Source organism: Delphinus delphis, chromosome 8 (assembly GCF_949987515.2).
Source record: "Delphinus delphis chromosome 8, mDelDel1.2, whole genome shotgun sequence".
In the NCBI taxonomy this organism is placed as follows: domain Eukaryota; kingdom Metazoa; phylum Chordata; class Mammalia; order Artiodactyla; family Delphinidae; genus Delphinus; species Delphinus delphis.
The window spans coordinates 104591942-104619109 of NC_082690.1; the positions used below are offsets into that span (position 1 = coordinate 104591942).

The 27168-nt window shown below is 39.0% G+C and overlaps 1 protein-coding gene across 11 annotated transcripts in view; it reads left to right on the forward strand.

Moving 5' to 3' along the window:
* The window catches only part of TOP6BL (TOP6B like initiator of meiotic double strand breaks), a 92090-nt gene that overhangs the window by 49397 nt on the left and 15525 nt on the right, over positions 1-27168 (forward strand). For 10 of the 11 annotated variants that reach the window (XM_060019343.1, XM_060019350.1, XM_060019351.1 and 7 more), the window contains 8 exons: positions 907-962; positions 1702-1773; positions 3283-3477; positions 10922-11073; positions 14446-14592; positions 18689-18810; positions 20870-20980; positions 24741-24839. In XM_060019343.1, the coding sequence (XP_059875326.1) occupies positions 907-962; positions 1702-1773; positions 3283-3477; positions 10922-11073; positions 14446-14592; positions 18689-18810; positions 20870-20980; positions 24741-24839 (954 nt within the window). The remainder of the gene's footprint in view (positions 1-906; positions 963-1701; positions 1774-3282; positions 3478-10921; positions 11074-14445; positions 14593-18688; positions 18811-20869; positions 20981-24740; positions 24840-27168) is intronic. The other variant, XM_060019342.1, reaches the window with a different exon arrangement.

A 27168-nucleotide genomic window follows, 5' to 3' on the forward strand; every position in this document is an offset into this window, starting at 1 on the left:
TTTGGATACCTCGTTTCCCTCTTCTGCGTTTCATTTTTCTTTTAAACCTAGATGATAAACTTTGCTGATTATCTCCTTTTTTTCTAAAGTGACTATAAGAGCAACTAAGGAAATTGGTAAAATACTTTGAACTCTGGAAAGCTAAAATTTTTATTATTACCTGTAGTTTGATATGTTCATAAAGTTGCACACAAGTATGCTATATAACTTCCCCTTTTTTTCTGGCATGTTTCCTACGTTTTCTGTCTTAAGCAGGATTCAGTACTTAATTGTTTGCCAGTCATTCTTCCAAGTGCTCTCCACGTACTCACTCATTCAACCCTGCCAACACCCCTTGTGAAGTAGGTTTTATCATCATTCCCATTTTATAGCCAAGGAAATATGGTACAGAGGTTAAATCACTTGCAGGACCAGGATTTGAAATGAGGCAGTCTGGCTCTAGAGTTCCTTATTACCCATTATATTATATAGAAAAAAAATAGAGGTTGAAGGTATAAAATAATTAGAACAGTGAAGTAAATTGGAAGGAGGACATAAGAGATGGGGATAGGGGAAGAAAAAACAAAGAAAAAAGCATGGAATATTCCATATATGAAAACAATGGAAACAATAGAGAGAAAAATTGATAATTCATTTAAGAAGGGGAGAAGAGATACATTAGGAGAACAGCAGAGGACAAAAGGGTAGTATTTCCTCATAATTTGTGACTACTTGGAATTGTAATGTAGAACTCAATGTATTTAAGATGCAGAATTTGAACACAGACAAGTGTTAAGTATGTTTAGGGAAAGTGCAATGGAAAAAAAAAGTGATATAAAGAATATCTTCTCCTTTAGGAATTGAGTATGGAAAATTTTAATCCCTATTCTGGTTCATGTTAAATATCACACCCCATTTATTTTGCAGATTAGATTTAATTTTAGTGTAAAGGTGAATGGAATCCTCTCCATGGAGATCTTTGGGTAAGTCCTTAATCCATGGCTTAAGTTTATGCAGTGGCTCTACAATTTTTCTCAGTCATTATTGTCCTATTATTTCCAGTGGGTTCACAGTTTGATTTCTTGACTCGAAGTCACTTTGAAACTAATTTTCTGAGACCCCGCCCCCCACATTTTCTTATTGTAGATTAGTTCTTTTTTTAATAAATTTATTTATATTACTTTTGGCTGTGTTGGGTCTTTGTTGCTGCGCGCAGGCTTTCTCTAGCTGTGGCGAGTGGGGGCTACTCTTCGTGGTGGTGTGCAGGCTTCTCATTGCGGTGGCTTCTCTAGTTGAGGAGCACGGGCTCTAGGCGCCTGGGCTTCAGTAGTTGTGGCACACGAGCTCAGTAGTTGTGGCTTGCGGACTCTGGAGCTCAGGCTCAGTAGTTGTGGCGCACAGGCCTAGTTGCTCCTTGGCATGTGGGATTTTCCTGGACCAGGGCTTGAACCTGTGTCCCCTGCATTGGCAGGAGGACTCCCAACCACTGTGCCACCAGGGAAGCCCTCTAGATTAGTTTTTAATGAGTAAGTAGATTAAACCTTTCATGACTTTCCCTTTCACTAGAATGAGAAAACTTAAAAATAGACATTTTCCCCTTGGTTAATTGGTTACTAAATTTCAGTAATTTCTGGGGTTGGTACTCATGGGCCAAAATTTGTAAGAGGCAGAGATTGGTTTTAGAATCTTTGAGATATGGCTTATCTTTTCTTTGCTTTGCAGGGCAGAGAATGAACCTACTTTGAACCTGTCAAATGGAATTGCGCTTGTCGTAAACCATCAGCATTATGTGAGGTGAAGGGGAAAGCACTGTTGTCCCTCTCCATGTTTTACTCTCTTACTATGAGTATGAATGTGGGCAGAAATTGAAAATGGTCTCAGTTGTCAATTCTTAGTGCCAAGTGTCAGATTCTCTGTAAGAAAATTGAAAGTAAAAATTTTAAGCTATCTGTATTGAAAACGATGATTATTCCTGGCTCCTTGAATATATTCTAATTGACCTGAGGACATGCATGTTCCTTCTCCTCTCCATGCCTTAATTTCTTCCGTAAATGAAACAAAACAAACTCTGCTAACTCCAATCCCATTTAGACATGAGAAGAGAGGAATGACTTTAGAGATTACTTGAACTCTTGGCTAGAGAGATACTATGACTGCAAAGGAATTCTTTGTATATTATTGCTTGTGTATTAGCATTTTGCATAGGTTTAGAAATCATCTTTCTTCCCACCTCTACCTTTTTCAGACTGCAAAAAAATCCATGGAGGAGGTGGAAAATAAATGGAGTAGAACCCTGTGCTTTGCCTTCCTGTACTATCCAGTTACCACAGAACCCAAAGTGAACATGAATTATAGCAAGAAAATGCCTAACTTATGTTTAAGTCCAGCGAATCTATTCTTTATTCAGTAGTTTCTGCCTCCACTTATATGCCCTGGATCAACACTGGTAGTCATAGGATCTTAAGGCTTGAAGAGACTGTCTATGGTTTTTCAGTCTGTTTTCTTACTTTTGACCAAAATTACCTCTCAGATTAGACTATGTTTTATTCTTTAATATCTGCAGGACACAAAACCCCCACCCCACATCTTTATTTAGTAATCTTCTAGCATCATACAATCCCTACAGGCAGACGGCCTTGCTATCATAGATTGACTGAAAGAGTTTAAGCCTCTAAGCCAATGTTTGTGGACATATTTCCCTGGGTGACCTGATTAGTTTAGAGAAAGGGGGAAAGGTTCATTAACATTTCTTTTCTGTTTAGAAAAGAGTTGTTGGAAAGTAAGCAAATACCAAATTTCACTAGATTCTTTCTAGAAGAGAAAGATGTTCCAATTTTTTCTCATTACTCCTACCAAATAGTAACCTCAGACTTCTTCAGGGGAAGGTGTAGCATGTGTAAAAGCAGAAACCTAAGTATCATGAGGCCAGTTTTAGGTCATTTGTGATTCAGGGACCCCTGACCCCCACCCCCACCATGCTGATCTTTGAATGATCTTGGAAACTTCTGCTCAGAAACATAGAGTAATTTTAGTGGAGGGAATATACTTTTGAGAATATAAAACTGCCGTTAGTGGCAGCAAAAGCAGGAGCCATGCTATAATTCCTGAAATGCCAATTTGTCTACTTTTTCCATTCCCTGTGATTCACTGAGTGGGACACAAGTTACTTATACCAACAAAATTTATGTGGTGGATGATATGGTTATGCATATGCTAGAAGTTATAAAAAGAATTTTGAATTCCCTTTAAAATAACTTCTTAAGAGGGAAAAAAGCTAAATTTGTCTTACCTGTTTTTTGACAGTACACCAAAATTTGGTGCAACTGAATTACTCTGCAGCAGAATCCATCCCGTGCTAGGACATCCAGTCATGCTCTTCATCCCTGATGACGTGGCTAAAATGGGCTTGTTGGGGGAGCTGATACTGACTCCAGCTGCTGCTCTCTGTCCTTGCCCAAAGGTCTTTTCCAACCAGCTGAATAGGATTTCTTCAGCTTCCATATCCTTTTAATGACAGAGTCCACCAAAATGTTCAAATTCATTGTCTTTGAAAATGGATTTTTATATTTCAATTCTAGAAAAGCCTCTAGCATATAAACTCTGTATCTAGAAGCTGGTACGATTTGTATAAAAACAAAAATCCAATATGAAAGCTAAGCTTGAGAATTTTTCCAAGAAACTTTAAACTATAAAATATGACAAGTGCCACACTGTTTTCATATAATCCAGTATGACTGAAGCATGGAATGAATGGTGCAAGAGGGAGAGAGGAGGCTGGAAAAGTAGTTTGGGGTTGAATATGGTGGATCTTGAGTGCCACACTAAGGAGTGTGAACTTTATTCTCTATATAATGGGAAACCATTAAATGTTTTAGGAATCTCTAGCAGCCTTGTGCAGGATGGGTGGGAGAGAGACGTCAGTAATCACTAATTAAATAAGTAAGTGAGCTGGGCAAGAGCTATTAAGTGCATGAATTAAAAGTGTGATGAGCATGGAAAGGAGAGACTTATCACCGGAAGGAATCAACATGATGAGGTAACCAGTTCGTTGTTTGACTAGGGAGAGATTAGGGGCAGAGAATGGCTAAAGTTGATGTCAAGAACTCTATATCCAGAATAGGCAAATTTATAGAGACAGAAAATAGATGGGGAATGATTCACCTGGGAGTGATAAAAATGTCCTAAAACTGATAGTGGTGATGGTTGCACAGCTTTTTGAATATACTAAAACCAATTTAATTGTACACTTTAAATGGGTGATTTGTATGATATGTAAATTAAATCTCAGTAAAGCTGTTAAAAACGATTTCCATAGATGGCCAACAGAATAATGATACTGGCAACAAGATCTGAGGAGTGAAGAAGATTAGTCTGGCTTTACATAAGTTGCATTTATGGTGCCTGCAGGGCATCCTTTAAAAATGGCAAGCAGCCATATAGAAATTTTGGTCTGGAATTTGCAAGTGGTCAGATTTAGAGAAATAGATTTTACAGCCTCAGCGTTTTCTCCGTAGGTAACTATAGTATAGTATAGTGCTAGGGCTAGAGCGTGACACAGGAGTAAAAATGCTAGATTCACCACTAATTAGTTGTGTGACTTTGCACAACTTACTCAACCAGCCTAAGCCTTTATTTCCTCAGCTTTAGTATGGGGATAATAATACCTACCTCATAGACTTATTTTCCCTTGCAAAGGTTTCTCTTGTTGTTGTTCTTTTGGGATTTGTTTGTTTTAGGGTTAACTATATAATAATCCATGTGAAGCTCCCAGCATATTGCCTGACACATAATATAAGTGTTTGATAAATGTTCGGTATTATTATGATTATATGATTGAAGCTGTAGGAGTAAAGGAAGTTGTAATAGAGTATAAAGAACAAGAACAGAAGAGGGCCAAGGTCCTGGTATGTTAAATGTCAGCTGAGGACGTCTTTAAGGAGGAAGAAGGAGCCAGGATAGCGATAAACACTGTGTGTGGACATTTCATATTTTAAAACATGCTTTTTCTTAATATCTAGATCATACAGAAGAGTATAAATAAAATATGAAAGTTTCTCTTCGTCCTCATCCCATTCTCAAGAGGGAATAAGACAAATTTTCTATCCTCTTGGAGTTTACATTTTCATGGGAAAATTTAATAAATAAATGGATGTTAGGTAATGATACGTGCAGTGAAGATAAAATAATGTGGGTAAAGAGATAATGATGGGAATGTCATTTTAAATATTATGGTCAGTGTAGACTCCAGGGAGGTGATGTTTTAGTAAAGAGAGAGAGCTAACTATGAAAACTGGTGGGATTTCAGTTTCTGAAAATGGCAAACTAGGTAATTTAGACCAACCCTCCTAATGAAGACAAAGGCTGGATGAAATACCAAGACATCATAAAAGTATCTAACAGCTAGTGAATAGGGAGGAATTTCTGGGCCGTGATTTAGGAAAGAAAGGAATTACAAAAAGCTGAGCCCAGCACTGAGGGCTCTTTTGCCCTAGGGTCATTTGCCAATTAGAGCAAGTAGCTGAGAGACTAAGACAACTTCTGAATCAACGCAGGAGAAGAAGGCCAAAGAGTTCAGGGCCTGCTGAGCTTGGGAGTGCTGTTAAAGACATCTCTTGTTTTGGACAGGGATAAGTAAAAGGCTATACTTTAAGGAGTAAGGTGAACCTGAAATAAACCACCCTTCAGTGATGTGCATTTATTTTGGGGGGTGGTTTAGGCAGGCCAGAAAATCTTAAACTTTGAAATTGGTTTAAGGTGATTCTAAATTTCTAATTCTCCCAGATGCCTTGTAGAAGCAAACAGAAATTCTTGCTAGAGGAAGATAACTGCATCTATGCTTCAAATTATTTAACAGATACTTAAATATAACATCCAGCTCCCATGTGCATGCACACATTAACATACACACACACACAATCAGGTACAAGAGAAGACAAGGAGGCGTGAACAAGAGCTAACAAAAACAAAAGCAACAGCAACATGCACTGGGACTCCAGGTAATTGCTAATATCAGATACTGATTTTAAAAATAAAAAAATATGCTTACTATGTTTATGAAAATGAAGGCAAGCTTAAAAATTTTGCCAGGGAACTGAAACTATTGAATGTGACATAATTTTAAAAAGAACCAAACAAATTGTAGAACCAAAATATACAATAACCAATATTGAAATTCAGTAGGCAGGTTTAACAGCAAATTAGACACAGCATAACTGAATTTACGAACCAAAATATAAGGATAGCAAAAACTGAGCAAAACAAAGCAAAGTGAGACAAAGGATGGAGAATACAGAAGAGGTAAACAGTGAGAGGAAACAGTGAGACATTCTAATGTACATTTAATTCATGTTCCAGAGGAGAAGAGAGAGAAAAATGGGGCAGAAACTATATTTGAAGAGTTAATGGCTGAAGCAACTAAAACAGATTTCAAGCTGAACAATCAAGCAGGTTAAAAAAAAGATATCCACTCCTTGGGACTTCCCTGGTGACACAGTGGTTAAGAATCCGCCTGCCAATACAGGGGATATGGGTTCGAGCCCTGGTCCGGGAAGATCCCACATGCCGCCAAGCAACTAAGCCCGTGTGCCCCAACTACTGACCCCGCATGCCACAACTACTGAAGCCCATGTGCCTAGAGCCTGTGCTCTGCAACAAGAAAAGCCACCACAACGAGAAGCCCACGCACTGCAGCGAAGAGTATCTCCCGCTCGCTGCAACTAAAGAAAGCCCGTGTGCAGCAACGAAGACCCAATGCAGCCAAAAATAAATAAATAAATTTATAAAAAATATATATCTGTCTATATATCCACACCTTCTAGAAGATCAAAGACAAAAAGAAAATCTTAAAATCACCCAGGGAAGACAGACAGATTTTCTTCAAAAGAGAAACTGACAGCTGACTTCCTCATACCAACAGAAAGTAGTAGAATAATAGTGTTAAGGTCCTGACATAAAATAATCATCAACCTAGAATTCCATACCCAGTAAAAATATTCTTCAAGATAAAAGGTAATGAACCTACCTATATATTATATTACTGTTATAATCCATACAAGAAGAAGAATTAATTCAACTGACTAGAGCATAGTGTTTTGACTGTACATTCTTGGTGGGATATTCTAAGGATGAAATGAACTGCAAAGAACTCTTAAAATTCATTAAGTGGTCTTGATTCTTAGTAATAATATTGGTATTATTATATTAAAATTGTGTGCATACTTATGTAAAAACAAATAAGTAATTATGTTAACATTGTTAGGAACCAAATTTTTTAGCATAAGATAGAAGATATATGAGTGTAAATTGAAAGAAATAAGAATCTTTAAAAGTAACTTTGAGACAGAATTGAAAATACCAACGTGAATCCCCAATTTTTCTGACTTTAAAAATTATATATTTCTTAGCTCTGTCCACTAAAAAACCTTAGAAGCAATGAACACTCGTGGTACTCAGAATGTGTCCTCTAAATACCACTGCTCACTAAAAAGGAGAAGTGGCTGATTCTGGGCCTAAAGTAGAAATGTACAAGATGAGCTGGGTATCTTGTTGGGCCAGAAAGCAAGGAAGTTATCAAAGGCCAATGAGATTGTGTCAAAGGATTTAGGAACTTCCACTTCCAGCCATGATCAAATAACAGGGACTGGATTTATTTTCCTACCCTGAACAGCTAGAAAAAATGGACAAATTATATTAAACAACAGTTTTCAGGTATTACACAACAGATAATGCAAGACAGTGGTTCTAGAAGGAGGAGAAACAAACAAGTGAACCCTGTGTTTGCCCCACTGTACTGTCTAGAGAGAATTTCCAGGCTACAACACCAGGAGGGGATACCCAACTGGAGTCTGGTGGATCTCTCTGAGTTGAGGAGACAAAGTTCAAAGTTCAGGGAGGTCTAGACAGCTAGGATTTATAGAAAAGAGTACTGAAGAGGAAATAAATACATAGAAATAGAGCTCCAGACAGAAGAGAATCCCTGGAATGCACACAGAGCTGGGAATAGTTCCTGTTCCTATCAGGCAGGGTGGAAAGCCTCATACTTCTTAAGGCATGAGGTAGAGTCTTAAGAAGGCTTTGCCTGAGTAGTGGGGAAAAGTTAGCCATAGCCTACAGGATTCTCTAGTCCCACGTATCAAAGCTTAAATGTAAGACCAATAAGACTGAAACTGTTTCCAAATAACTTTACAGTGTCCCAGAAAAAAAGTTCAAGAATATTTATAGGAATACAAAAATATTCTGCACCCAAAAAGGTAATCTTCACAATGCTGGGCATCCGATAAGAAATTACTTGGCATGCAAACAAGCAGGGAAATAGGGCCCATAATGAAAGAAAAATTTCAATCAATGGAAGCCTACCCAGAAATGACACAGGTGATAGAATTAGTAAACAAGGACATTAAAACAGTTATAACTGTATTCCATGTTCAAAAAGTGAGAGTAAAGATTGAACATACTAAATAAAGAGGTGAAAGAGATTTTTTAAAGACCCAAACTGAACTTCTAGAGGAAAAAAATATAATTTTCAGGATGAAAATAATACTGAATGAAATTGATGGCAGATTTACACATTGCAGAAGGAAAGATTAGTGAGCTTGAAGACACAAAACTAGAAACTAACTAAAGTAAAATAAAAAAAGACTCTAAAAAAATAAACAAAGCATCAGTGAACTGTGGGACAACTTCAAGTGGCCTAATTCAGGGATGTGTAACTGGAGTCCTGCAGGGAGGCAAGGCAGATAAAATATTTGAGGAAATAATGTTCCCCAAATTTCCAAATTTGATGAAAACTATAAACCTGCAGATCCAAGAAGATCAATGAACCCTAAACGTAAGAAACATGAAGAAAATTATACCAAGCCACACCATAATCAAATTGCTTAAAGCCAGTAGTAAAGAAAAAAATCTTAAAAACAGCTAGAGATAAAAAGACACATTACATATTGAGGAACAAAGATAAGAAATACCACAGATTTCTCACTGGAAACAGTATAAGCTAGAAGAAAATGGAGCAACATCTTTAATAAAAGAAAAGAAAACCGTTAATGTGGGATTCTATACCAAGAGGAAATACTTTTCAAAAATGAAGGCATAAATTAGATAACTAATAAGAAACTGCTGTATAAAAAATAAAATAAAATTCAAAAATTCAAAAAAAAAAATGAAGGCAAAATAAAGAATATTTCAGATGTACCAAAGTCTTCATCACCAGGAGACCTGTATTATAAGAAACGTTAAAGGAAATGCTTTAGGCAGAAGGAAAATGGTACCAGATGGAATTCTGGATCTACTCAAATAAAGACGAGCACTGGAAATCATAACTATTTGGGTAGATATAAAAGATTTTTGCCCTATTTAAAAAACCTCTTCAAAAGATAATTGACTGTTCAAAAATATCAACAGTGTGTAAGACTTACAACATGTGTAGAAGTAAAATGTGTGACAACAGCACTAAGGCCAAGAGGGGAGAAATGGAAGTACATTGTTGAAGGATTCTCATACTATACATGTGTGAACTGTTACAGTATCACTTGAAGGCAGACTGTGATAAGTTAGAGTTGTATACTGTAAAGCCTAAAGCAATCCCTAAGTTAATACCACAAAGAGTTATAACTAATAAGTCAGAAAAAGGGATAAAATGGAGTTATAAAAAATACCCAATCCAAAAATAGAAAAGAAGAAAAAGGAAATAAAATACAAGAAACAAATAGAAAACAGGTAACAGGATGCTAGATTTAAACTCAGCCATAACAGTATTCATATTAAATGTAAATAGTTTAAACAACCCAATTAAAAGACATTCACACATTTTGACTCTTCGGATATTTCACTCTTATTCTGAGTCTGCAGCACCTAAAATCTCCCCTGGCTCTAAATAGTGAATGTGTTGGCCTTAGCTCAAGTGTTAATGCCTTCTTGGATTTGTGATGGAGACTTCATTCATAGGCACTGCCTCCCTTTGCTCTGTTGTGACTTTCAGTAATGCCCCAGTCCCTACTGGGTAAGGATTTTAATCTTCACACTTAATGCCTCATGTTTACCCTATGAAAAAGAGGATGAAAACAGAAAGATACAGGACAATATATATTCTGGTCTTATTAGCCTTGGTTCAGGGGACAACAAAGTTTAGGCAGTGGTTCTTAACTGGGTGATTTTGCCCTCAGAGGACATTAGGCAATGTCTGCAGACATTTTGATCCTTATGACTGGAGGGAGAGGTGATATTGGCATCTAGCGGGTAGAGGCCAGGGATGCTGCTAAACATCCTACAATGCACAGGACAGCCCCACAATAAAGAATCATCTGGCCCAAAGCGTCAACGTGCCAAGGTTGAGAAACACTGGGTTACAGGGAGGGTGAGGGTAGGAATGAGAAGTCAAGAGAAAGAAACCATTTAAGGGCCTACCTTCCTTAGTCTTGGTTAGAGAGTAGGTTGGAGAAGGTGAAGTGTTTCCCTCTCAATCTGAATATACTTAAATACTTGCTGGGAAATATTCCTTTGTATATACTTTCATTCTAGCATGTATCATATCATATTACAGTTTACTGGTTTTTACATGTATCTCCCATACTATAAATATAACTTGAAGGTAAGTATTAAATCTGTATATTCATCTTTATATCCCCAGAACTTAGTACAGTGTAGTGTTTAGCCTGTGGTACCATTCAAACCTATGATTTAATGAGTAGGAGAGTAAATAAACAAATTGTCCCAAAACTATATTTGTAGCTCACACTCATTAAACCCAAAATAATTCCTGGGGATTCTAGTGGATCTATCTCTGGCGCCTCACACCTATCCTTAATGTGGAAAAGGCTTAATATGTAATCGCCTAGCACACTAGTTTATTTCTGAGAGTGTGAACCAGCTCAGTGTTGTGTTTGTTTTATGCATATAAATACAGTTATAAAAAACTAAAAATTTGCAATTTTCTTTAGCAACTATACATATTTCTATATGGACCTTCAGGTCTGCCTCTGATATTGCTAAATCCGGAGCAGCCAACTTCTACTATCTTCAAAGATACCTCGTATTTCATTAACTGGAAGAAACACCACTTGTGTATGGTGCCCAATTTGGATTTCAATTTAGATAGAGGTAAATCTCCCTCTCTTTGTTTGCATAGGAATAAAGAACTCTGGAGAATATTAGAGAAATGCAAGGAAATATAAATAGCAAGTGTATATAAGAATAAGACCGGGCTTCCCTGGTGGCATAGAGTCCGCCTGCCGATGCAAGGGACACGGGTTCGTGCCCCGGTCCGGGAATATCTCACATGCCGCGGAGCTGGGCCCGTGAGCCATGGCTGCTGAGCCTGCGCGTCTGGAGCCTGTGCTCCGCAGCGGGAGAGGCCACAACAGTGAAAGGCCTGCGTACCGCAAAAAAAAAAAAAGAATAGGACCTAGTGATCTGATGGCTTAGGTTGGGGGTTACAGGTGGGAGTCTGGCTAAGTTTGAGATTCCACATAAAGTGAGTCAAACAGGTGTCAACAGGCAAAGCCCCATCAGAGCCTAACCGTTCTGGCATTACGTGTTGATGCTGGTTCTCCTCATTCCTACTGCCTTCTCTATTCCTGGCCCTCTTGATGTAGTCAGTGGGCCTTCACCTTCCAGGGACTTGTTCAGAGGGTTTCTATTGTACCTTAATCCATCAACTCTGGGGTTTTAGAAAGGTTAGTAAAGTTGCAAGAACATCTTTGAACTATCGTGGAAGAGAAATATTTCTCAATGAAATGAAAAAATCCATATAAAATTACTTAGAAAAATTGTAATACTACGTAAAAGCAAGGCAGGAGTATAAACCATATAGTGATAAACCTAGGAAGCTGACTGTACTATTCATATAGAGCCTAATCACATTGGCTTTGGGTGAATCATACTGAAATTGGATGCTTAATAATTAGACCAGCAAATAAAACTGAGAAATAGGAATATGCAACCATGAGCTGATGTCTAGGAGCTTTATAGTCTTGAGTTTGACTGTTGTTAGCTAGAATCCTTTGAAATTTAGAAGGCAGTCTGTTCAACTGGATCCTGAGGAAGTTCACCAGTAGCGAGGAGGTATTCTAGAGTTGTGACTGGTATGAGAAGATTGAAGCCTGCCAGTATAGGGAAGTATTTCCGGGGGAAAGATAGAATCTTCATCTTGGAAGTAGGCCTCGTGGTAAGACATTTTTTCTTGAGTAGGTAGTTATTCCAGAGGGCGGAATGAAAGGAGGGTGTCCTTGGGCTTCTGGAGGTAAGTGGTTTTGTGAGGAAAGAATGTTTGGTCTTAATAAGGCTGTGGCCACAGCTGTGGGCTGTGGGCACTTATATGGGGCCAGCAATGAGGGTGAAGTGCTTTCCTTGCTCCCTTGGGTAATGGCTGCTTACCGTACCACCTGGCCCAATGAGGGGGAATACCTACTACTCCTCTCCCCTGGCAAACTGTGGAAGATGTATTAAGAGAACAGTGTCCCCTAATGGCTCTGCTATTGTACCAAAGAGAGCCTTTTGGAATTGGTTTGGCTTTTATCTTGGGGGTGTGTGTGTGAGTGTCTGGGTACCTGAGTCCAAATCCTGTTCTCTCTTCCTGGTTTTAACCCTCACTAGGGAGGGTCTTAGTAACTTGAATGGTGATTCATGTTCCTCTGAAAGTGAGGCAAGCGAATGTGAGTGAATGATATGTATTATTGTCTATTACTGTTATTTGTTTAAACTGAATTGGCTATTTAGAAACTGAAAAAAATCCCTGAAAACATCCAAGATGGGACTCTTCTGACGTTCTAAAAACTGGTTTTTGCATAGGCCTTAGAGGAAGTTAGCTTTCTAGAAGGAATTGGTATTTCTCTTCCTGTGTCTTTGAGATGTTAATAATCTACCTGGGCTCTCAGGAACTTTAATTACCTGTGATCCTTGAGAGTGAAGAAAAAAAAAAAGACCTTTTTAAACTCTAGCAAGAAAACAGTGAGATCTCTGTGTCCACATAAATAAATGTGTGTCTATGTGTACCTTATAAAGGGGTCTCTGCCTCCAAATGGCACTGCCAAGATTGGTTTGTGGATGAGCTCTGTTTAATTGGCTTAAGAGAAATTAAGCGCTCATATAAACTCTCAGAAATATAAAAGAAACTCCAGAATGAATTTCAGTTTCACGTGATATGGGAAATATTCAGTACTGAATGGATATCTGGTATTGAAGCTAGCTTAAACTTGTTGGTTTGATTAATATAGACATGTCTTTAGAGTCATCAGTGTTAAGTATAATACTTACACCTAGGCTTATTTTGAGGTCAAATAAGACCATATTATATCTGTTGCAAATTTGTCAGCAAGGAAAATATCTTGCTATGATGAAATTTTAAGTAAATGTAAATAAGATAAGAGCCTTTAGGTAAACTCTATAGGAATAATTATGTTTTGGGAATGTCTATCTAGAATAGTTTCTCCAGATTTTGATAACCATGTTCTGCCTGCTGTCTGCCACACACAGTGGGGTATCACTCCAGGACCTTGCTTCAGACATGTAAGATCCCCCTATCCATTAAACCATTGATGTCACTGAAAAAAAAAATATTAATTTTTGGTCTTAACAGATGGGATGTCATGCTATCAGGATTTTTTAAATCTCGAGGGCTCTCCATATCTCCTTTTCTCTTCCATTTTTATTTTCATGCTTTGTTGATTTCCTTCATTTTTTGCCAATTTGTGATGCCTAAACTTGCTCAGTTAATTTTGGAAATGAATAGCATAGAAAATGTCCGCACATGTCACCTTCCCTCATTACAGAACCAGGATCCACATGGAGGTGCTTCTCTATATGGATCTGGATGGAATTTAGGACTATAGTGATTATATTCTAGAAAAAGACCATAGGGATCAGATTACTTGGGAATACAAATATTATATAGCACTGTGGTTAAGAGCACAGATTTTGGGGTTAGTCTAAAACAGTTCCACCACTTCCTGTCTCATGTTGGGCAATGTATTTAACCTACCTGTGCCTCTCTTCTTGCCTGTAAAAGAGCATAAGAATATGTCCCATACCATAGTGCGGTGAAGTCTGAATGTTGAGATAATACATGCCAAGAATTTAATGTGGTACGTGGCACGTGGTAAGCATTCAATACAAGTTAGCTGTTATCATTACTCTTACTAGCTATACCTACTTTTTACTAGCCTCTTATTAGTGATACCTACCTTAGAAAGTTACATGAGGAGTGAATGAATTTACTGTATAATACTTCCCAGTAAATTCTAAGGAATGCTGTTTGGTTTGCATTTTATACACCCAGTTGTTATTTTGATGTTCTTCCTGTGAGTCACTATTATTTACTTTTATCATGTGGGTAGAGAAACAGATCCAGGAGGAGAAGGGAGTGTTCGAATTTAGATTTATCTCAGATCCCTCTTTGTTTGAGGTATAGGTTCTTTATTCACTTAGCATTTTGAGGGCTTTACTTAGGATACTCTGTAATATCTTGTCCTCTAGATTTGGTGCTTCCAGATGTGAGTTATCAGGTGGAATCCAGTGAGGGGGATCAGACTCAGAATATGGACCCCCAGGGACAAACTCTGCTGCTTTTTCTCTTTGTGGACTTCCACAGCGGATTTCCAGTCCAGAAAATGGAACTCTGGGGTAGGTATAGGAGAGTGGGGCTGCCAGCTTGGGTGTGCTTAAATGTTAAGAGAATAAAGAAAGGAGACTTTACATGATGCATAAATCTGAATAGATGTGTTTCTGTAAAATAACTCATTTCAATGAAAAACCTTGCTTAAATAAGTTAAAAAAATTATATGCTCTATGCGAAAGATCTATATCTTGAAGCGTCACTTAGATGATGACATTCCCAGATTTGGTTGACCAGAAATCAGCAGACACTTCCTGTTGGTTCCTCCAGAGTATATTACCTTAGATGGGTAGTTCTCAACCTCAGCTGCACAATATATTACCTGGGGAGCTTCTAAAAAATGCCCAAACCTCACCCCTGGAGAGATTTGGATTTCCTTGGATTGAGGTGGGCCTCAGGTATCAGTATGTTTTTAAAGCTTTTCAGGCTTGAGAACTGTTCACCACCCTACTGCTTTTCCAAGTGGAATCAAGAAAGTTATCAGTTTTACTTGGCCTTAATGCAACATCTCAGATTGAGCACGAGGTGCTGTGGGAGTACATTGGTATGAATGGCTTTGTGTGATTGCCACATCAACCTCTGGAAAGGGAGAAATTGTCCTTGTTCAGGCATACAAATACCTTTGGCCTTTATCTAGCAGATAGGTGATAACCTGTTATCAGAAGGTTCTCTCTGTTAGTGGTAAAGCAGTGATTTCACTGTTCCGTGGTCTGTGAAACACACGCATCAGAATCACCTGGAGTATTTGAAAATGTGCAGCTTCCTGGGCAAGGATTAACTCATTGTTTTGCTAATGTAAAAATCTGGTATGGCTCAAGAATATGCATTTTAAACAAGATTCTCGGGTGATTCCTAAACATAGTAAAGTTTGAAAACCACTGAGTATGAGAGTTGGCTTATGCATTTTTTTTTTTTTTTTTTTTTGCGGTACGCGGTCTCTCACTGTTGTGGCCTCTCCCATTGCGGAGCACAGGCTCCAGACGCGCAGGCTCAGCGGCCATGGCTCACGGGCCCAGCCACTCCGTGGCATGTGGGATCTTCCTGGACCGGGGCACAAACCTGTGTCCCCTGCATAGGCAGGTGGACTCTCAACCACTGCGCCACCAGGGAAGCCCAGCTTATGCATTTTAATCCAATAAAGCCTGAGACATAAATTTAAGTGTTTCTCAGTGCCCTCCTAAACTTTGAAGGAAGAAGCAAGAAGTGGAGCTGATAAATGTCTGGGGGAATGTTCATAAGCCTTCCTTTTGATGTTCCTGATATGTTTCTGGGTTATTCTTTCTTTGTGGGCGACTGTTTTTTCTTGGGACTTTACTCTCTAGGCATTCCAGTGCTATTTGGTGTGGCCCTGCTTCCACTGAGTCATAAGAGAAATGAGACAGCTTACAACACCAGATCAGAAGACCTCACATTGCTGCCAACTATTTGTTGAACCTGTGGGATTCTTTTCTACTGCCAGCCTTGCATGCCTTTCCTACCTTTTTCCATCATGTATATATTCTTTAGGAGAGAAGCACTGCTTTCCAGGGCTCTGGCTTGTAACCCTTTTATTTGAGGAGCTGGTGTTCTCTGGTGCCCCACTGTTCCATTCATTAAGGCCCTGGAATGGGAACATAGAAGAGACTCAAACTAATGAGGCTTCCAGCAAGGAGGTCAAAGGTGAGAATGCCTAGGGCTATTATCCTACCTGTGCTGGCATGGACAAAGACTCAGAAGCAGCTTAGTATGGTGGAAAGGACTTCAGGGTACAATCAAGAGACCTGGGTTTAATTTTAGTACTGCTACCAAATTCCTTAATGATTTTTTGGAAAGCAAGTTGCATAAATCATCTGATCCTTCCTTTTCATATATTTAACATGAGATTGTTAGACTAGGTGCTATCAAAGGCCCTTCCAAGTCTAAAGACCCTCTTAAGATGTAAGATCTGCTATCTTTGGCAGTTTTTTTTTTTTTTTTAAGGTTGGTCTGCTAGAGGGAGCACCATGTTCAGTCTTCCCTAGGATGACATAAAATCTGGTACCACATTCTGAATCCTATTAAACATACTTCCTCAGAAACCAGGGTTACTATCATTATTATAATACTGTGATAGTTTGTACACCTCGTTTAGCTTGACTCTGAAGGCCTGCAGCATCTCAGGTAGTGGTACTCAGTACTGGATTAAACAGAAATCCATCACTGCATTAGTAAACATAGTAGTTATCTTTTAAAATTTCCTTATACATCTGAGAGTTTAGGACTAACCTTTGAAGAAGATGCACTGTAAGGGTAGGTAGGTATAGATACATGGATACAGATATATGTAGTAATTTTATTTTCTTTTCCCCCTCTTCTTTCTCAGATCCTTGAAAGCTTTCTCCAGAGCTCCTTTTAGGAAACAGCTTGTGCAGAACTACAGTCTGTTTCCATGTGTCTTAAAAAAGAAAATCACTTAATTGGCCTTCTGCCTACCTTGTCATGGTAACTTTTCTATGATTAACTCATTTTGCCACAGTGTTAAAGGCATCTGGTGGTATCAGCAGTTTTAGGGATGAAACTATAGCTTTTTAATTAAATGTCTGCTTTCAAAGGGGCTTCAACTGATTTCTTAAGGCTATTCTTAGGACCAAACTATAGAAAATAGTAATCCACATGATATCATAGCAATAGCGATATTTTCTCTTTGAATATTGCAATGTACATTTCAAAACACTTTATATATATTATCCCAGTTTATCTGCACAAAATACCCATGAGAGCAGGTGGTATAAAGGCACTTTCTGTACTAAAATGAGAAAAGTGAAGTGACTTGGTCACTATTAGTTGATAGTAAAATTGATGCTAGAATCTATATTCTCTTGATTCCAGTTCCAGACCCCTTTTGAGCAGAGCAATTCCTCCCCTCCCTTCCAGGAAAGCATCATGGTACCTTGTGGTAGAAAATGTTCCTTCTGACTTGCATTTTTTTTTCTGACTTGCATTTTAATTGCAGCCCTGAGAAAAGCCAGCCAGCTTTACCTTTGAACAGACCATACAGGGAGTAGAAAAACACTGAAAGAAGAAAGATTAATTAAGAAGCATTTTCTCCAGGTGCCCCAAAAAGTAAATTTGTCTTCCTGTATTGGTTGTATCAGGATCATCAATGCTGGCATATTGTTTAATGACGTATTTTGCCCATCAGTCTCACGTGTTAGCTTTTCTGAAGGATGCTGAGCAGTGGTGCCTATGGTTACTTTATCAGAGATAGTCCCTCATTTAAAAAGACCTTATACCAGCAATTCTCAGATTGTGAGTTTTAACTTTTTCTTTAAATAAATTTATTTCATTTATTTACTTTTGGCTGCATTGGGTCTTTGTTGCTGTGTGCGGGCTTTCTCTAGTTGTGGCGAGTGGGGGCAACTCTTTGTTGCGGTTCGTGGGCTTCTCATTGCGGTGGCTTCTCTTGTTTCAGAGCACAGGCTCTAGGCACATGGGCTCAGTAGTTGTGGCACATGGGCTCAGTAGTTGTGGCTCACAGGCCCTAGAGCGCAGCCTCAGCAGTTGTGCTGCACGGGCTTAGTTGCTCCACAGCATATGGGATTCTTCCCGGACCAGGGCTCGAACATGTGTCTCCTGCATTGGCAGGCGGATTCTTAACCACTGCGCCACCAGGGAAGCCCTTAACTTTTTCTATACCACAGCGTATCTAAAAGGATTGATACCCTGACAGTAGCAGTGGCTCACCATAACAGTGACGCTCAAATAGGAACAGAGTAGAGTTAGACATACTCTCCAGGAGGTTTTTCCTTTCCTTTGGGAGCCACCAGTGTCATTATTTATAGTATTTAGCATATATTTCTGTTTCTGATGTGAATTAAACAGGATCCCTCATTTGATTCTTCAAAAATAATGTCATTCTTCACTTTAATTTTAGTGAGCTTTCGTTCATTTGTAAGTGGGAATTGGGTAGGTTTGTAAATTGCTGGGGGTTTTTGTCTAGAAAAGTAATTATCTCTGGATAGGCAGAAGTGGCTTCTTTTTTCAAGTGGCCTCTTTCCCATTCTCAGCCCTGACTCACAGCATATGAACAGCAGTCTTGAAGTGGTCATTCTCACTCAAGGTTACCAACATTTTCCCTCCCCTTAGGAGTCCACACTTTGCTCACAACTCATCTCAGTGCCATTCTCACGGAGAGCCACAGTGTGGTGCAAGATTCCATCCAGGTCGCTGTGGACCAGGCCTTGGAGCAGCATCACCACGCTGTCAAGGTAGTAAGAAATTCACAACTCCCTTTCTCCTTTCTCTAAGAAAAAGATAGAGTATATGGCAGACAGGGCCTGAGAGCCCTTCCTCCCTGAATGCTTCTTCCTCTCTTTGGTCATCTGGGCTGATCTTTTTAAAAATATTTACTTATTTGGTTGTACCGGGTCTTAGTTGCGGCATGTATGTGGCATCTAGTTCCCTGGCCAGGGATCGAACCTGGGCCCCCTGCATTGGGAGTGTGGAGTCTTCACCACTGCGCCACCAGGGAAGTCCCCACCTGGGCTGGTCTTATAAACTGCATCTAGCCTAGGAACTTGGGCTTTAACTTAGATGGGTCACTGTAACCAGCTTGCTTAGTCTTATCTCCTAGTAGGTGAGTTTGAATAAATATGGGCAGAACAGTAGACCAGGGAAAATGACTGATAACGTACCTCTTTTCTTTTCTTTTTTTTTTGAGTGTGAACAAATTTTATTTTTTTTGGAACACGTGACTTACGATGTGAGTGTGTTTTTTCACAAGCAAAATGAGCTTGGTTTTGCCTGCCTGTTAGTTTGTTTTCACCACTCCCATTATACCAGGGGACAGGAAAACATTTATAAAAGAGGAACAGTAAACACTGAACCCAGGACACTATATTCATTCTAGGTAGTTTTACACCTTGAAGTATTTTTGTATATTAATTTGTAGTGTCATTAATGTCTTCTTCCCTCTTTCACACATTGAAGTGCTATATTATTGACTATAAGTTCTGGATAAATTGAAAGCACATGCATGCACTTGGCCTGAAATTTTTTTTAATTGAAGTATAGTCAATTTACAATGTTGTGTTAATTACTGCTATACAGCAAAGTGATTCAGTTATACATATATATACATTCTTTTTTTATATTCTCTTTCATTATGGTTTATCATATGATATTGAATATAGTTCTCTGTGCTATACAGGACTTTGTTGTTTATCCATCCTATATATAAAAGCTTACATCAATGTATATCTTTCTTATCTATATATTTCCCCTTCCCACACATGTGTCTAGAGCTGCTGTTTCACTAAATCTTACATTCTTCCCCCATTTCCTAATCCTTTATAACATCACTTTGTCTTCTTACCTGACTTTTTTTTTCTTCATGATTCAGGCCAGAGGTTTTTTTTTTTTTTTTTTTTAATGTTGAGCGTTCTTTTAATTTATTTATTTTTATTTTTGGATGTGTTGGGTCTTCGTTTCTGTGCGAGGGCTTTCTCTAGTTGTGGCAAGCGGGAGGCCACTCTTTTTTTTTTTTTTTTTTCTTTTGCGGTACGCGGGCCTCTCACTGCTGTGGCCTCTCCCGTTGCGGAGCACAGGCTCCAGACGCGCAGGCTCAGCGGCCATGGCTCACGGGCCCAGCCGCTCCGCGGCATGTGGGATCTTCCCGGACCGGGGCACGAACCCGTGTCCCCTGCATCGTCAGGCGGACTCTCAACCGCTGCGCCACCAGGGAAGCCCGCGGGGACCACTCTTCATCGCGGTGCGCGGGCCTCTCACTGTCGTGGCCTCTCGTTGCGGAGCACAGGCTCTAGACGCGCAGGCTCAGTAGTTGTGGCTCACAGGCCTAGTTGCTCCGCGGCATGTGGGATCTTCCCGGACCGGGGCACGAACCCGCGTACCCTGCATCGGCAGGCGGACTCTCAACCGCTGCGCCACCAGGGAAGCCCCTTACCTGACTTTTTGAATCCCTCCATCCTGTGTACTTTTGGTAACACATTTCTTACTTCATATGGCCTCCTTTTCAGGGAAAAGACAACTATACTAAAAGAGTAAAGCTTAAAGCTTTTTGTTTTTTAATAATAAATATATCTGTTTTGTTGCTCAGTGTCCTACTGCGTGTCTTTTCTGAATGTATCTACGTCAATAAGTCTAAGTGTCCTTTGTATGTCATGATCTCAGTAAGTATTTTTGGTGGAGGGGGAAGAATTTTTGAAATCCTGCTCTGACTAAAACCTTTGGTCCCTTTGGGATTATCTGAACCAGCAGTTTGGTATTATTATAAACTGCAGCCTCCCCCTTCCTTGTTTTATTCTCTAGGCTCATCAGAAACTACAGGCCTCACTCTCAGTGGCTGTGAATTCCATCATGAGTATCATGACTGGAAGCACCAGCAGCAGCTTCCGAAAGACATGCCTCCAGACGCTTCAAGTTAGTAAGAGATTGGGGATGCTTAAATGTGCCAGGGTTTTAATGACATTCTACTACCTATCTTAGTAATATGTGCAGTGCTCTTAGAAACCTTATTTACTTTGATCCTCCTATGATTCTACATAAGTAAGTGTTTTAAGAAATGTTTGTTGAATGGATAGTGATGTATATACTATTTTATAAATGAGAAAATGAGTTATTTAAAATTTCTGTTTCCTTTCTATCATACAGGTAGTTATAAGCAGAGCTAGGATTAGATCAGTGATTCCCAGTTTCTTATTGAAGAATGTTCTATTACCTCATGGCAACAGAATATACTGAAAATAACTGAGCAACCATAAGCATTACATGCGTTTGGCAGTATGGAATAGTGTAACAAGGTTTGGAATCAAAGGCCTGAGTTCAAATTTTGGCTCATTTGTTTACTAGCTAGGTGGACTTAGGCCTGTACTGAACTTCTCTGAGTTTCATCTACAAATTAGAAAAAAATAACAGTACCTCACAAGGTTATTATGAAGTTGAGAGCTAAGTGTGAACCTGCATAACACATTGTAGATTCTTTTTTTTAATGCTAAAGTTTTAATACATTTCATCTTAAATTGTCTTAAGTAGTATGCGATGGCTAGTATTTTATTTTATTTTTTTGAATTTTATTTTATTTATTTTTTAATACAGCAGGTTCTTATTAGTTATCTATTTTATATGTATTAGTGTATATATGTCAATCCCAATCTCCCAGTTCATCCCCCCACCCCCCCACCCCTGCTTCCCCCCCTTGGTGTCCATACATTTGTTCTTTACATCTTTGTCTCTATTTCTGCCTTGCAAACTGGTTCATCTGTACCATTTTTCTAGATTCCACATGTATGTGTTAATATACGATATTTGTTTTCTCTTTCTGACTTACCTCACTCTGTGTGACAGTCTCTACAAATGACTCAAGTTCATTCCTTTTTATTGCTGAGTAATATTCCATTGTATATATGTACCACATCTTCTTTATCCATTCGTCTGTCGATGGGCCTTTAGGTTGCTTCCATGACCTGGCTATTGTAAATCATGCTGCAATGAACACTGGGGTGCAATGTCTTTTTGAATTATGGTTTTCTCAGGGTATATGCCCAGTAGTGGGATTGCTGTGTCACAGGGTAATTCTATTTTTAGTTTTTTAAGGAACCTCCATACTGTTCTCCATAGTGGCTGTATCAATTTACATTCCCACCAACAGTACAAGAGGGTTCCCTTTTCTCCACACCCTCTCCAGCATTTGTTGTTTGTAGATTTTCTGATGACGCCCATTCTAACTGGTGTGAGGTGATACCCCATTGTAGTTTTGTGTTGCATTTCTCTAATGATTAGTGATGTTGAGCAGCTTTTCATGTGCTTCTTGGCCATCTGTATGTCTTCTTTGGAGAAATGTCTATTTAGGTCTTCTGCCCATTTTTACACATGGTAGATTCTTAATAAATGTTGGTTTTTTTCCTTCCTTCCTTCCAGTGTGTGCTGACCAAATTATCAGAGGGATAACACATTCTTTCCATGTCACTTCATTTTTTTGTACTTTTTTTCTTGAAAAGATAGTGTAATATACATAAAATTTAAAATAATAACTAATAAACTTTATCACTTAATTTTTGCATATTATCTCATATACATTATACTATATAGTCATAACCAAAATATTTTATATTCATATATAATTTGACCTTTTCCCCTATTTCAACAGTCTTAAAATTTGTATTGGTTAACCAATATTCACCTATATTAGTTTAATCTAATTTAATAAACCATTCCCCTAATGACAGACATTTAAGTTGTTTACATTTTTTCTGCCAACAAATAGTGCTTCAGTTAATACCTATATGTGATCGCTTGCTTCTTTTGAATTATTTCCTAGAATAAATTTCTATAAATGGTAATGGGTCAAAATGTATAACACCTTTATAATCTAGTGCATCTTCTCACAGCTTCAACTTTCTGGGTCACATGGGTAGCACAGTGAAAGTCAGCCCTAACTTTCATACTAACTGGCTATGAGATCTTGGGTGGGTCACCTCTCCTTTTTGAATTTCAGTTGTCTCATCTATAAAATTAGTGTGTTCATCCCCAAGTTCCCCAGGGCTGCTCCTTTATAGTCAGGGGTAGCGCCACAATTTTGGGGGCCCTTGCAAAATGCAAAAAAGGGGGGAAGCAGTAAAGTTAGTAAAGTATAAAGCTTTTAAATTTCTTCTGCAGTTTCATTTGACTTGTCTGGTGTTTTTTATTTGCTAGTTAATGTTCTAAGTAAAGAAAAATTAAAATTTTACATTATTTGTATAAATTTTATCATTCATTTTCATTCTGTGTGGTGCCAGTTTTAAATGCAAATATAAGAGCATTTAAGTGGTATGTGGCATTACTGAAATTATGCAATTTGTATTTCATTGCTCGAGCATGCATATGTATTTTGTTCTAAATAGAATTATGGAAAGCTGCATGAAACTGTAACTGAGCAGGAGCCTATGGGGCCTTTCCTAAAGGGGAAGACCCCTCCACCCGTGTCCTCTGCTTTAGCTCCTCTCTGAGGTACCTAGATAACAGTATATGATGCACATTTCCTGAGTTGTTTTATATATGTTTTAAAAACCCTCACCGAATGGAGGATTCTAACTACTTGATGACCATGAGCAGTAGCCCCCAGACCTACTGGAGCCTGAAGACTGATAATGTTAACTCCTGTGACTCCACCCTGTTACCTTACCATCCACCAATCAGAGAATTGTGCATGAGCTGATCACATAACCTGAGACTCCCTCCTTCACCTGGCCTTTAAAAATACCCCCCTGAAACCCATCAGGGAGTTCAGGTTTTTTTGAGCATTAGCTACCCTGGACTCCTTGTATGGTGCCTTACAATAAACACTGCGCTTTCCTTCATGACATACATACATACATACATACATAAAAATAAAATGAGGGCTTCCCTGGTGGCGCAGTGGTTGAGAGTCCGCCTGCCGATGCAGGGGACATGGGTTCGTGCCCCGGTCTGGGAAGATCCCACATGCCGCGGAGTGGCTGGGCCCGTGAGCCATGGCCGCTGAGCCTGCGCGTCCGGAGCCTGTGCTCCGCAACGGGAGAGGCCACAACAGTGAGAGGCCCGCGTATCGCAAAAAAAAAAAAAAAATAAATAAATAAATAAATAAATAAAATGAAATGAAATTAGTGTGTTGTATTAGGTGATTACTCTGGCCCCTTTTAACTCTAATATCCTATCAATACAATTCTATACTAAAAAGTAGAGGCTGTTACCCATTTCTTAATGGATGCAAACTAAATTACTGTTCCCTTCCTCCCTGAAAGATTTATCTGGGGAAAAGTTCCTATATCAGCCTTAGTTGTTCAGTAGAACCTCTGCTCTTTTGGAACTTGTTTTAGAGGAGAGCAGTTTATATAACCTCTTCACGAACAGATGGATCTCTGGGATATTTATCTCCTATGGAGATAGGAGAACAAAGACCTTGTTTGAAAGACCTTGCTTAGCTAACAGAAATTGGAAGATATATGGGAGCCACAACTACCTGTCTCATGTCAAGTATCCCAGACCTTCTTTCTACTTATCCTGTGTCCACAAGAACTAAGGAAACTTCTAACACAACATGAAGGATGTCAGTGGTTTGCCTTTCTATTAGTCTCCATCTCTCCCCATGTAAACTTCCTGTGGGTACTTACCCTTTGGTTGCCAGTACTGGAACTCAACATATTCTGTCTCTGGCCCATTTTAGGCAGCTGACACACAGGAATTTGGGACCAAGCTGCATAAATCATTTCATGAGATCACCCAGAACCGATTTCTTCACCACTGCTCACGTGAGGTGAAGCAGGTAAGTGTAAAGTAATAATAGGTACTTTGGTGGAAATCTTCCATATTGATGTATGAGAACCCTGAGTACACAATGGGTAGGTGTAGTACTTTAGACTGCACAATCTGAGGTTAGCCTTTTAGCAAGGAAGCCTATGGTTTAGAAAAACTTTATGGAACATGGTATTACATAGAGGTTAAGAGCATGGTTAGAGATGTCACTTGAATTCCATTTCTGCCACAAACTAGTTGCATGGTATTATTATAAAAGCTATTTATTCCAAGTCTCAGTTTCTTTATCAGTAAAATAAGAATGATGCACACCTAAAATGATCATTGTGAGGTTTGAATAAGATAATGTAAGTAAACTGCTAAGCACATAGCTACTTTTATGAGGATGATGATATGATGGAATTCCTATGTTTAGTTTTGCCTAATGAAAAACATACTTTTATCTATTTACCTTTTTGGATGCTGGAGATACAGAGTGGCATTAGTTGGGGTCTCTGCCCTCATGGAGGTCAGATAGTTATAGGCTCCTCTAATGAGTGAAGAGAAATCATAACTGGGAAATTTTATGTATTTCCAGATTCTGGGTGTAGGTAGTAGTAGTGTTTCAGCTGAAGCCCACTTTTCTGGCTCTCTTGGCAACCATCAGCAGGATCGACTTTTCTGGAATTAAAGTATAAGATGAGTAAATAAAAGAGATTAAGAGGGAAATGATTATACAGCGGCTTCTGGCCAAGATAGAGTAACAGGGACCAGATTTACCCTCCTGCCTGAAATAACCAAAAATCTGGACAATAACAAAAAAAACCAACAACGTATGAAACAATGGTTCTCAAGACATTGGGCCTCAGACAATGGATGGGATAGTCATTCCTGAGAGATGGAAAACAACGAAGTAAGCTCTATGAATGCCATTGCACACTGCTTAGAGAAAGTGCAGAGACTGTGGAACAGGGAGAAGGAACCCAGGCAGAGCCTCATGGTGTCCCTGAGTTGAATAGATGAAGCTAGGAACCCAGGGATGCTAAGGCAGGTTAAGCTTTCAGGGCAGAGTACCAGAGAAGAGGGAGCTGCACAGAGAGAGAATTCTGGAGATCTGCAGAGGCTCCTCTCTCTGGTATTCAGTTGAGTACTGATCAGCTCATTCATGTGAAGAAACTGTCCAGGTAAAGAAGCACTCAGAAGGATTACAGGGGACAATAGGCAGAGCTTACACAGGGCTGGGAATAGTGCCTATTTTCATCAACCAGAGAGCAAAGTCTCATAATTTATGGAGCATCAGGTAAAATACTAAGAATAGTCTTGCCTCAGAAATGGAAAAAAATTACATCTACAATAAACACTCCTTGGTTCTGCCTAACAAAGCTCAAAAGCAGAAGCAAGACCTAAAAGGATCAGGTGGTTTCCAAGTAATTCAGTGGCATCTCAGAACAAAGTTCAAGAATATTTATAAGAATACAAAAATATCCAGCACCCACCAAGGTAAATTCATACTGCCTTGAATCTAATAAAAAAAAAAACAGACATGCTAAGAAGCAGGAAAATACAACCCACAATGAAGAGAAAACTCAATCAATTGATCAATCCATCAATCCAAACTGATCCAGAACTGACATGGAAGATAAAATTAGTAGACAAAAACCAGTTATTCTTATAACTGTATTCCATATGTTCAGGAGACTAGAGGAAAGATTGAACATATTCGTTAGAAATGTGGAAGGTATAAAAAAGAAACAAACTTTAAGGTGAAAACTAATGTCTCTGAGGTGAAAATTATACTGGTTACACCGAATAGTATCAATAGCACATTAGACACTTAAGGAAAAACACATAGCAATAGAAACTATCTGAAATTAAACACAGAGGGGGCTTCCCTGGTGGCTCAGTGGTTAAGAATCCACCTGCCAATGCAGGGAACATGGGTTCGATCCCTGTGTGGCCCGTGTGCCACAACTACTGAGCCTGTGCTCTAGAGCCCGTGAGCCACAACTACTGAGCCTGCATGCCACAACTACTGAAGCCCATGTGCCTAGAGCCCATGTTCTGCAACAAGCGAAGCCACTGCAATGGGAAGCCTGCACACCACAACAAAGAGTAGACCCTGCTCACCGCAACTTGGGAAAGCCTGCGCGCAGCAATGAAGACCCAGCACAGCCAAAAATAAATAAACAAACAAATAAATAAGTTAAAAAAATTAAACACAGAGGTTAAAATAATAATAGACCATTGAGCATCTGTGAGTTATAGGACAACTTCACATAGGCTAATACATGTATAATTAGAGAATCTGAAGAAGCAGCAGAGGCAGAAAACATATTTGAAGAAATAATGGCTGAAATTTT